This window comes from Pelophylax lessonae (assembly GCF_965119305.1).
Source record: "Pelophylax lessonae genome assembly, chromosome: 5".
NCBI lineage: Eukaryota > Metazoa > Chordata > Amphibia > Anura > Ranidae > Pelophylax > Pelophylax lessonae.
This window is the reverse complement of record NC_138772.1, coordinates 411488371-411500597: the sequence shown is the minus strand read 5'-3', so window position 1 is coordinate 411500597 and position 12227 is coordinate 411488371. Positions and strand designations below refer to the sequence as shown.

Sequence of the window (12227 nt, the reverse complement as noted above, 5' to 3'; positions counted from 1 at the left end):
TTTACCTTCATTATCAATTTGCAACAAATGTAGTCCCATGCGGTTTCCAGCTGGGTCAAACTTAAAGAGAGGGAGAAAAGACTCCTTCAGTAATGTGCCTCCTTTTCAGGGTTGAGTAAGTGGTAAGGGTGGTGTTTAAAAACTTACATTTTTCTGTGCGCCGCTCTTTGTCCTCTCCCATCCCCATTCGGTTGGGGAATGAGAGAGGCAGTGGTTCCCCGGCCTTTTATCAGACTCGCGCATGCGCTGTGAGCGCCGCACGTCTGAAACCAGATTACATACAGCTGGTGTGTGTCTCTGGTGCGCCTGCGTCCTATGGACGAGTGCGCTTCCAGTTTCCACCGCTGTTGCTCACTGGCGCGGCCGCCGACACGGAGAGGACACAGGTTACAGACTGGCAGAGTCTGAGGGGCCGATGTCGCTGGCTGTTACGTTGTGCCTGTAAGAAGCCCCTAGGAAGGAAAACAGTGGGAGATCCTCCCAGGGGCTTACCGTGCCGGGTGTGCTATAAGTATGTGGAGATTTTTCAAGCAAGGATTCAGTACATGGCATAAGTGCATTATAATTTGAAAACAAGAGATATATAAAAAAGGAAAAAACAGGAGAAAAAAAAAAACATTCCATATAATTAATTGCAGTTTTAATAGCAGTATAATAGGTAGTCAGGTTAAAGGGAAAGGAGGGGGAATTTTCCGGTTATATCCCTATTGGAAAGGAATGGGGAAAGTCTGTTAGATCGGTCTTCTCGAAGCTTAGGGAATCTAAAAGGGAAATTCGCATTCGTGTCATGTCTTTTTATCTCCAACTCGTGTTTTTGATAAAAGATATGTATATATATATATATATATATATATATATATATATGTATCTTTGGACGAGTTTTTTTGTGAATGGATTGGATGGTGTGATGGAGAATGATTATGAGTATGGGGTGTGTCAATGATTGCTTCATTGTATTCTATCCCTTCGTAGCGAGGTTTGTGTAGGTGATGTTTTTTTGAACAAGAGTTTTTGTGAATGGACTTTCTCACAGTTTTGTCATTTTTCATTTTTTGGTGAAGGTTTCTTATTCTAATCCGTTTTCCCTGATGAGAAACCTTCTAAAAAGGGGGCATAGCTTTCTGCTTCATTTAGGCCTGGAAAGGTGGTTGCGTTGAGACGTTTGATCCATCTCATCTCTAATTGAAGCAGGGTTTTGTTCCAATCGCCCCCCCTCCTCGGGATGTGGATCCATTCTAGGGCCATGAAGGATATTTTTGGCATCTTATGGGCGTGTTTATAGGCCACGTGTCGACCCAGTGGTAGGTGAAAGTTACACATTTCCATTGAATTTACGTGTTTGTTGATCCTCTTTCCGAATTCCTGTCTGGTTTTACCTATGTAAAATGCATTACATTCGCATCTCATCATATACACCACGCCTTTAGTCCGACAATTGGTGAAGTGTTTGGGTTCAAATGTTTCTCCATTCGGTAGAGTAGTTTTAGTGCATTTTCTTATGACTTTGCACTGGTCACATGACCCACATGGGTATGTGCCTTTTGTCTTACATGGGTCTTTGCGTGTACCTTCTTTAAACTCGCTATGAACTAGTCCTTGTTTGACAGATCCTGCCTTTCTGTATGTGATTGGCGGGTGGTCCGTGAGGAAGTCTTTCACTGTTGGGTCCTCTTTCAAAATTGCCCAATGTTTTTCCAAAATTGCTTTGATTTTTTTATTTTCGTTGGTATATCTTAAAATGATTCGCGTTTTTTGGTCGGGTTGTTTGGGATCCTGGGATGGTTTTTTAAATAGTAACTCTTGTCTTTCCTTGGAGTTGACCTTGTTGTAGGCTTTCCTTAGTGAGGTTTTGGTATAACCTCTTTCCATCAGTCTTGTGGTGAGTGCATCAGCTTCTTTTTTGTATTTTTCTTTTTTAGTGCAATTCCTTTTAATCCTTAAGTATTGGCTGTAAGGTATGGCTTTTTTTAGATGGGGTGGGTGAAAGCTCGTGGCATGTAGAATTGAATTGCCTGCAGTTTCCTTCCTATAGAGTGTGGTTTGTATACGTCCATCGTGTTCCTTGTAAATCCATGTATCAAGGAATGGAACTTTCTTGTCACTGTAATTTAAGGTGAAATACATATTGTATGTGTTGTTGTTTAATGCATTTTTTAGATCCTTGATTTGGTTTTCTGGTCCTGTCCACACTATCAGAATATCGTCTATGTATCGTTGCCATAGAAGTATGTTATCAGTTAGCCAAGCATTTTCTTCTTTGATGAGGAAGTCTTCTTCCCACTCTCTTCGATGGTCGTTACTACCTTCAAACCTGCGGGGTGGCGATGGGCACAAGCTGTGCCCCCACCTACGCCAATTTATATCTAGGAGAGTGGGAAGAAGACTTCCTCATCAAAGAAGAAAATGCTTGGCTAACTGATAACATACTTCTATGGCAACGATACATAGACGATATTCTGATAGTGTGGACAGGACCAGAAAACCAAATCAAGGATCTAAAAAATGCATTAAACAACAACACATACAATATGTATTTCACCTTAAATTACAGTGACAAGAAAGTTCCATTCCTTGATACATGGATTTACAAGGAACACGATGGACGTATACAAACCACACTCTATAGGAAGGAAACTGCAGGCAATTCAATTCTACATGCCACGAGCTTTCACCCACCCCCACTAAAAAAGGCCATACCTTACAGCCAATACTTAAGGATTAAAAGGAATTGCACTAAAAAAGAAAAATACAAAAAAGAAGCTGATGCACTCACCACAAGACTGATGGAAAGAGGTTATACCAAAACCTCACTAAGGAAAGCCTACAACAAGGCCAACTCCAAGGAAAGACAAGAGTTACTATTTAAAAAACCATCCCAGGATCCCAAACAACCCGACCAAAAAACGCGAATCATTTTAAGATATACCAACGAAAATAAAAAAATCAAAGCAATTTTGGAAAAACATTGGGCAATTTTGAAAGAGGACCCAACAGTGAAAGACTTCCTCACGGACCACCCGCCAATCACATACAGAAAGGCAGGATCTGTCAAACAAGGACTAGTTCATAGCGAGTTTAAAGAAGGTACACGCAAAGACCCATGTAAGACAAAAGGCACATACCCATGTGGGTCATGTGACCAGTGCAAAGTCATAAGAAAATGCACTAAAACTACTCTACCGAATGGAGAAACATTTGAACCCAAACACTTCACCAATTGTCGGACTAAAGGCGTGGTGTATATGATGAGATGCGAATGTAATGCATTTTACATAGGTAAAACCAGACAGGAATTCGGAAAGAGGATCAACAAACACGTAAATTCAATGGAAATGTGTAACTTTCACCTACCACTGGGTCGACACGTGGCCTATAAACACGCCCATAAGATGCCAAAAATATCCTTCATGGCCCTAGAACGGATCCACATCCCGAGGAGGGGGGGCGATTGGAACAAAACCCTGCTTCAATTAGAGATGAGATGGATCAAACGTCTCAACGCAACCACCTTTCCAGGCCTAAATGAAGCAGAAAGCTATGCCCCCTTTTTAGAAGGTTTCTCATCAGGGAAAACGGATTAGAATAAGAAACCTTCACCAAAAAATGAAAAATGACAAAACTGTGAGAAAGTCCATTCACAAAAACTCTTGTTCAAAAAAACATCACCTACACAAACCTCGCTACGAAGGGATAGAATACAATGAAGCAATCATTGACACACCCCATACTCATAATCATTCTCCATCACACCATCCAATCCATTCACAACAAAACTCGTCCAAAGATACATATATATATACAGGTCCTTCTCAAAAAATTAGCATATTGTGATAAAGTTCATTATTTTCTGTAATGTACTGATAAACATTAGACTTTCATATATTTTAGATTCATTACACACAACTGAAGTAGTGCAAGCCTTTTATTGTTTTAATATTGATGATTTTGGCATACAGCTCATGAAAAACCAAAATTCCTATCTCAAAAAATTAGCATATCATGAAAAGGTATCATGAGCATATCATGAGCGATTAACCTAATCATCTGAATCAACTAATTAACTCTAAACACCTGCAAAAGATTCCTGAGGCTTTTAAAAACTCATTACTCAAAAGCGCAATCATGGGTAAGACTGCCGACCTGACTGCTGTCCAGAAGGCAATCATTGACACCCTCAAGCAAGAGGGTAAAACACAGAAAGAAATTTCTGAACGAATAGGCTGTTCCCAGAGTGCTGTATCAAGGCACCTCAGTGGGAAGTCTGTGGGAAGGAAAAAGTGTGGCAGAAAACGCTGCACAACAAGAAGAGGTGACCGGACCCTGAGGAAGATTGTGGAGAAGGACCGATTCCAGACCTTGGGGAGTCTGGAGTAGAAACATCTAGAGCCACCGTGTACAGGCGTGTGCAGGAAATGGGCTACAGGTGCCGCATTCCACAGGTCAAGCCACTTTTGAACCAGAAACAGCGGCAGAAGCGCCTGACCTGGGCTACAGAGAAGCAGCACTGGACTGTTGCTCAGTGGTCCAAAGTACTTTTTTCGGATGAAAGCAAATTTTGCATGTCATTCGGAAATCAAGGTGCCAGAGTCTGGAGGAAGACTGGGGAGAGGGAAATGCCAAAATGCCTGAAGTCCAGTGTCAAGTACCCACAGTCAGTGATGGTCTGGGGTGCCATGTCAGCTGCTGGTGTTGGTCCACTGTGTTTTATCAAGGGCAGGGTCAATGCAGCTAGCTATCAGGAGATTTTGGAGCACTTCATGCTTCCATCTGCTGAAAAGCTTTATGGAGATGAAGATTTCATTTTTCAGCACGACCTGACACCTGCTCACAGTGCCAAAACCACTGGTAAATGGTTTACTGACCATGGTATTACTGTGCTCAATTGGCCTGCCAACTCTCCTGACCTGAACCCCATAGAGAATCTGTGGGATGTTGTGAAGAGAAAGTTGAGAGACGCAAGACCCAACACTCTGGATGAGCTCAAGGCCGCTATCGAAGCATCCTGGGCCTCCATAACACCTCAGCAGTGCCACAGGCTGATTGCCTCCATGCCACGGCGCATTGAAGCAGTCATTTCTGCAAAAGGATTCCCGACCAAGTATTGAGTGCATAACTGAACATAATTATTTGAAGGTTGACTTTTTTTGTATTAAAAACACTTTTTTTTTTATTGGTCGGATGAAATATGCTAATTTTTTGAGATAGGTATTTTGGTTTTTCATGAGCTGTATGCCAAAATCATCAATATTATAACAATAAAAGGCTTGCACTACTTCAATTGTGTGTAATGAATCTAAAATATATGAAAGTCTAATGTTTATCAGTACATTACAGAAAATAATGAACTTTATCACAATATGCTAATTTTTTGAGAAGGACCTGTATATACATATCTTTTATCAAAAACACGAGTTGGAGATAAAAAGACATGACACGAATGCGAATTTCCCTTTTAGATTCCCTAAGCTTCAAGAAGACCGATCTAACAGACTTTCCCCATTCCTTTCCAATAGGGATATAACCGGAAAATTCCCCCTCCTTTCCCTTTAACCTGACTACCTATTATACTGCTATTAAAACTGCAATTAATTATATGGAATGTTTTTTTTTTTTTTTTTCTCCTGTTTTTTCCTTTTTTATATATCTCTTGTTTTCAAATTATAATGCACTTATGCCATGTACTGAATCCTTGCTTGAAAAATCTCCACATACTTATAGCACACCCGGCACGGTAAGCCCCTGGGAGGATCTCCCACTGTTTTCCTTCCTAGGGGCTTCTTACAGGCACAACGTAACAGCCAGCGACATCGGCCCCTCAGACTCTGCCAGTCTGTAACCTGTGTCCTCTCCGTGTCGGCGGCCGCGCCAGTGAGCAACAGCGGTGGAAACTGGAAGCGCACTCGTCCATAGGACGCAGGCGCACCAGAGACACACACCAGCTGTATGTAATCTGGTTTCAGACGTGCGGCGCTCACAGCGCATGCGCGAGTCTGATAAAAGGCCGGGGAACCACTGCCTCTCTCATTCCCCAACCGAATGGGGATGGGAGAGGACAAAGAGCGGCGCACAGAAAAATGTAAGTTTTTAAACACCACCCTTACCACTTACTCAACCCTGAAAAGGAGGCACATTACTGAAGGAGTCTTTTCTCCCTCTCTTTAAGTGTGACCCAGCTGGAAACCGCATGGGACTACATTTGTTGCAAATTGATAATGAAGGTAAAAAACCTAAAAACGTTATATACTGCATTATTGCATTACATATATAAATTTCCCCATACATGTACCTGTCTCATATAGAACTGCACCATTTAAAGGCACAAGGACATCCTTGCCAAGAACCGGTTTCATACGCACCGGAACCAAAAACTAACCACCAGGGGAGATTCACATGATCTACCCCAGATATGAGACACGGCTCATGTAAGTTCAACAACATACTTGTAGAACCACTATCAACTTTGTAGCTGAATCCCATACATATATATATATATATATATATATATATATATATATATATATATATATATATATATATATATATATATATTTTTTCAGGAAACCGCATGGTTCTCGCTGTGCTAAAGAGGGAGCCATTTCAACACACAAGGATTCAAAGAAAACAATATGTATGTACTATTTTGAAAAATTCACCACTATTATTTAATTCACAAAAGTGGTGATACTTAAAAATATTTAACAAAAATCTGCATTTTACCAACAGAAATAGTGACAATCAACCTTGAAAAAGGCCCATTTAAGGGCCGAAACGCGTAGGATATAGGAGACACCTCTGATCTGAACCACCCAAGCTTAACAGCAGGGAAAGACAGAGATATACCCTCAAAAGTCACTATTTCTCACATGTCACTAACCCTCCTCCTATTACACAACTTCACAAGGGTCTATAACCCTTTCACGCAACTGTACTTCACTGTACATATGTTTTAAGAATTAAACAATTATTATTATTATTATCATTATTATTATTTAGTTATTATTAGCAATTTTTGCTTGTACTTTCTCGTATACTCCATACCTGCCTTAAAAGTCCCACTTCTTATTGGCCTGAGGTACCAACAAACCGATACAATACTCAACCAGGGACGACGGCAAACCCGACTACACATAGGGTCATAGAGATCAAAAACCCCTTCTACATCCAATAATAAAAGCAAATTACATTTTGAAATACTTTCAAATGACATTCATCAGGTCATCAAATGTACTGAAAGTTTTTGTACAAATGTTCAGAAATCCACCAGTTTATACCCAGCTTTATTTTGTATTCACACATTCCTAATGTCCTTATCTCTTCGAATGTTAAGACATTTAATGCGAGGTCTTTATGTGGATATTTTTATATTTTCAGCAACTACGCCATGGTTTGAGTCCTACAGAGAGAGTTTTTTCCAGTCCATGCCAGCCTCGGATCATGAATTCTTAAACCACTATTTAGCCTGTATCCTTTTCAGTCTGATTTATTTTTTTGTTTGGGAAGTGATAAACTGCATGCAGTGTCACCAAATGTAAATATAAAATTGGAGCTGACCATGAAAATGAAATTAATTTCTACACATTAATGACATAATCACATCAGGACATTAATCACCGACCTCCGCCAGATGTAAATACAACTCTCTCTTCACAGACGTAAGTAGGTCAAAATTAATAGCAGTAGGGGAGGATGCGTAGGTGGCAGCCTGTGCATCCACCCCTTTTTGTGGGTGCTGTGTAACAGGCTTGTTGAGACCTAATAGCTGCTATGAACAAACTATACTGACCCCTGGTAAATGCCTTAAATGCACCCCACAGGCTAGGAGAGAGGGATTAGTTAAAGGAGTTGTTAAGTCAGGTTTTTTATAATGCATTCTTTGCATTAAGATAGAAAGCCTTTTGTGTGTAGCCGCCGTCCCAGCACCCCCTAATACTTACCTGAGCCCCATCTTTGTCCAGCAATGTCCACCAGTGCCTCGGCCATCCGGAATTGGCTGAGACTGAGCAGCGGTGCCATTTGCATCCACTGCTGTCAAAGTCCGTTAGCCAGTCAGGAGAGAGAGGGGGCAGGGCCCAATGGCAGCTTCGTGTTTGAATGGACACACGGAGCTGCAACTTGGCTCAGGTGCACCATAGCAAGCTGCTTGCTGTGGGGGCACTCGACAGGAGGGAGGGTCAAGGAGCAGCAAAGAGGAACCCGAGAAGAGGAGAATCCAGGCTGCCTTTTGCCAAACCACTGCACAGAGGAGGTAAGTATAACATGTTGTTTGTAAAGTCTTGTGTTTTTTTTTTTTTTTATCACTTTGAAGCTAGGTCTATATGAGAGGAGGTTTTCTACAGAGTAAAATAGCAAAAATAAGTTATACAGGAGGGGTATTACCATCGCTAGGTCTCTGTAAGGTCAGCAGCCATAGCCTATGCTGAAAGATCTGAAAGAATAAATGTATGTCTCTGAGTAATAGTACAATGGCCGCTGGCACAGACAAGCAGTATACCCAGCTTATATGAACAATAAAAACAAAAACAAATGTGTAGCGCCAAAAAACTTATTGAGTAAAAACAAACCATATAGGGAAAAATAAGTCCACAACAGTAAATACAGTCCTCTGCAGGTAGAAGAATCCAGGACTCCAAGGGTTTGCAGTGCACCGCAGGCCCAGTGTGCGGAGGCGCACGGCGCATGCACATGCCGTCATTACGTGTGTTGCGCACCGGTTCTGCAAGCATTCTGACAGTCTGCATGAGTCCTGGCTTCTGCCTGAATAGGGCAAAGGCCGCAGCCTCCCTCGCCTTGGATGGTGCACCCCATGGAACAGCGGAACCTGTACCAGAGAGGACACTACCAACCAGCCGCCCTCCCATAGCGGGGTGCCAGCCCACTTTAAATGTATTGGATGTCGGCCTGAAAGGCGGCCGAAAAATCTTTATCGGCCCTGAAAAAACTATATCGAAGATACAGCCTTGAATCATTACTGACCAGCAAACACAGCCCATTAAGATGTATACCGCGGTGTCCCCAAAACAATCTGGTTCCACCATATGAAATGTGGGTGACATTGTTTAAACACTTCAGCCCCAGAAGGTTTACCCCCCTTCATGACCAATCCGTTTTTTGTGACATGGCACTGCGTTACTTTAACTGACAATTGCGCGAACATGCAACGCTGTACCCAAAAAAAAAAAATATATATGTATTTTTTTACTTTTATGCTATGAAACCTAATTTATTCATCAATTTAGTGGGACTGCTATATTGGGGTGGACAAATTGGGCACCTGACACTTTTGGCACTTTTTTGGGGACCATTGACACTAATATAGTGATCAGTGCTAAAAAAAATGCACTCTTGCTGTACTTATGACACTTGCAGGGAAGTGGTTAACATCAGGGGCGATCAAAGGGTTAAGTGTGCTCCTAGGGAGTGTTTTCTAACTACTGTATGTGGGGGGTGGCTTGGCTGGAGGAAGACCGAGATCCGTGTTTCTGCTTAGCAGAAGCACAAGGTCTCCATATTCCTTTCTGACAGAATGGCGGTCTCTCTTGTTTACATAGGCAGACCACCATTCTGCCTCTCCTGTGGAAGATCCGCAGGTCTTGGCTGTCGCGTCCACCAGACCCGCTGATTGGCTCGGGAGCGGGTCGCTGGTGGCACACGCGCGCCCGTCCCAGACCCGGTGCACAAAACCAAGCACAGGTACGTTATTTTGTGCAGAAGGGCCGTCCTGCCACAGTTTATCTGCGTGGGGCGGTCCATAAGTGGTTAATTTAAAAGAAAAACAAAAAGGAAAAAACTAGGTTGGTTACTGAAGATCAATAGGAAAATAATTTTTGATCTGCTACTTACACAGTTAAAATAATTGAATTCACAGATTTGATTACAATAAAGTGAAAATATTCAGTCAGTCCATAAATATTGGGAGATCGACACAACAGAATTCTAATCTTTATGGCTCTATAATGGATTTAAAATGAAAAACAAATAAGATATGCTTTAACTGCAGACTTTCAGCTTTAATTTGAGGGTATTTACATCCAAATCGGGTGAAAGGTGTTTCAAATCCATTGTGGTGGTGTATAGAGCCAAACATATTAGAATTGTGTCGATGTCCTAATATTTATGGACCTGCTGAATAAAAGACAGTCCCTAGCAACCTAGTGCAAAAAGTAAATCTAAAAACCACTATCTCTTCTTAAAGCAATCTAAGTAATTTTTTTGTCAATAAAACAATTGATGTCCCAATCTGTATTGTGTCCGAAGGGAGAGAAAAATGTATGTTCATATATTCAGGGCATTTCAAGCTTGGACACTTCTGGTGTCTTATTGCAACCCCTCTTATGTGTTTTAAGCTTATCAATTCCTACAGGGGTCAGTGTGGACACCTTCAATGACACAAGGAAGAGACTTACTGATGGGGACTGAGACCCTTCTAGAAAAAATTAAGTGTGCAGCGTGAAAAGTACTCTGCACCCACGTTTTTTCTTTTGAGAGCAAGAGTTTTGCTACTCATGAGATGTCTCTTACAATAATAAAATGTGGGGCATGAAGTTTGACTTATTGAAACATTTAAGCCGTTTGAACTTGGTTATAGCCCTGAATATGCCAACACATCACCGTAAAGTGTCAGGGTTTTGTGAAGCCGTGGGAGGTCAATGTGATAACAGGGGTACCCACCCCAGCGGAGGAGAAACCCTTATGGGCTGCAAAATGAGCGTGAGCCAACTCACACCAAAACCGAAAAACCACACAAACTAAACAAAAACATTTTTAGCGCTAAATGTGCTAACTCTGCCTGGATACTATATATAGGGGACAAAAAAAATAAAATAAAATTAGTAAAAGAGGTACATTGGGCAATGGGCTTTATAACAAAGGTAATAAGATAAAATCGTAATGTAGTATTGAACTCACTGTAAATTATTGTAGATTGGTACAAACAGCCCATTGCCTGTTTGGGCTGTTTGTACCAATCTGCAATAATTTACTGTGAGTTCAATACTACATTACGATTTTATCTTATTACCTTTGTTATAAAGCCCATTGCCCAGTGTACCTCTTTTACTAGTTTTATTTTCTTTTTTTTTTTTTTGTCCCCTATATATACATGACCAGGGATGGAGGCATCTAGCCCCATGGGCAGAGCCTCATATAAAGTCCCACCTTTTGAACTTTGTTCAATTTTTTTCATTTCTGCCTGGATACTGGCGGACCGAAAAACAAGAGACCCAACTGTACAGAGACCTTGACCCGAAACAGTCAGCTCAATTGGCACCCTGTGGTGGGTGGCTGGCTGGCTGTCTGGCACCCTGTGGTGGGTGGCTGGCTGGCTGTCTGGCACCCTGTGGTGGGTGGCTGGCTGGCACCCTGTGGTGGGTGGCTGGCTGGCACCCTGTGGTGGGTGGCTGGCTGGCACCCTGTGGTGGGTAGGTGGCTGGCTGTCTGGCACCCTCTGGTGTGTGGCTGGCTTGCTGGCACCCTGTGATGGTGTGTGGCTGGCTGGCTGGTACCCTGTGGTGGTGTGTGGCTGGCTGGCTGGCACCCTGTGGTGGGTGGCTGGCTGGCACAGGGCCTGTGGCTGGCTGGCACAGGGCCTGTGGCTGGCTGGCACAGGGCCTGTGGCTGGCTGGTACAGGGCCTGTGGCTGGCTGGCTGGCACCCTGTGGTGGCTGGCTGGCTGGCATCCTGTGGTGGGTGGGTAGCTGGCACAGGGGCTGTGGGTGGGTGGCTGGCTGGCTGGTACAGTGCCTGTGGCTAGCAGGTACAGGTCTTGTGGGTGGCTGACTGGTACAGGGCCTCTGGGTTGCTGGCTGGTACAGTGCTTGTGGCTGGCTGGCTGGTACAGGGTCTGTGGGTGTGGGTGACTGGCTGGCACTGGGCTGCTGTGGGTGGGTGTATGGCTGTGATGCACTCCCACGAGACTAGTCCCGACTCCAGATGAGGCTGTCCAAGGTGAGGGAGGCGGCCTAAGAAAGCAGAATGACGTCACAAAAATATCAGCAATATCGGCCAGTTCCGGGCCGATACCGATATATCGGGGAAAGTGCGGCCCTCGATATATCGCCTTTGCCGATAATCGGTGGATCCCTAGAACTTACCCGCCTCAGCGATTTGATAAATACAGTATTGCTAAATAAAATGAAAGTTGTTAAACGTGTTCTCCAGTCTTACTCGGTTGTACACACTCCTCCTGTACTAAAATTGCCTACTTAACTTCACTGCACTCTGTGAGCTTT

General features: G+C 42.9%; 1 protein-coding gene across 2 annotated transcripts in view; it reads left to right on the top strand.

Annotated features, from left to right (window-relative positions):
- Window positions 1-12227, top strand: part of TRAPPC8 (trafficking protein particle complex subunit 8) — a 220570-nt gene that overhangs the window by 45897 nt on the left and 162446 nt on the right. For both annotated transcript variants that reach the window (XM_082259743.1, XM_082259742.1), the window contains one exon: window positions 7372-7461. In XM_082259743.1, coding sequence (XP_082115869.1) covers window positions 7372-7461 — 90 coding nt within the window. The remainder of the gene's footprint in view (window positions 1-7371; window positions 7462-12227) is intronic.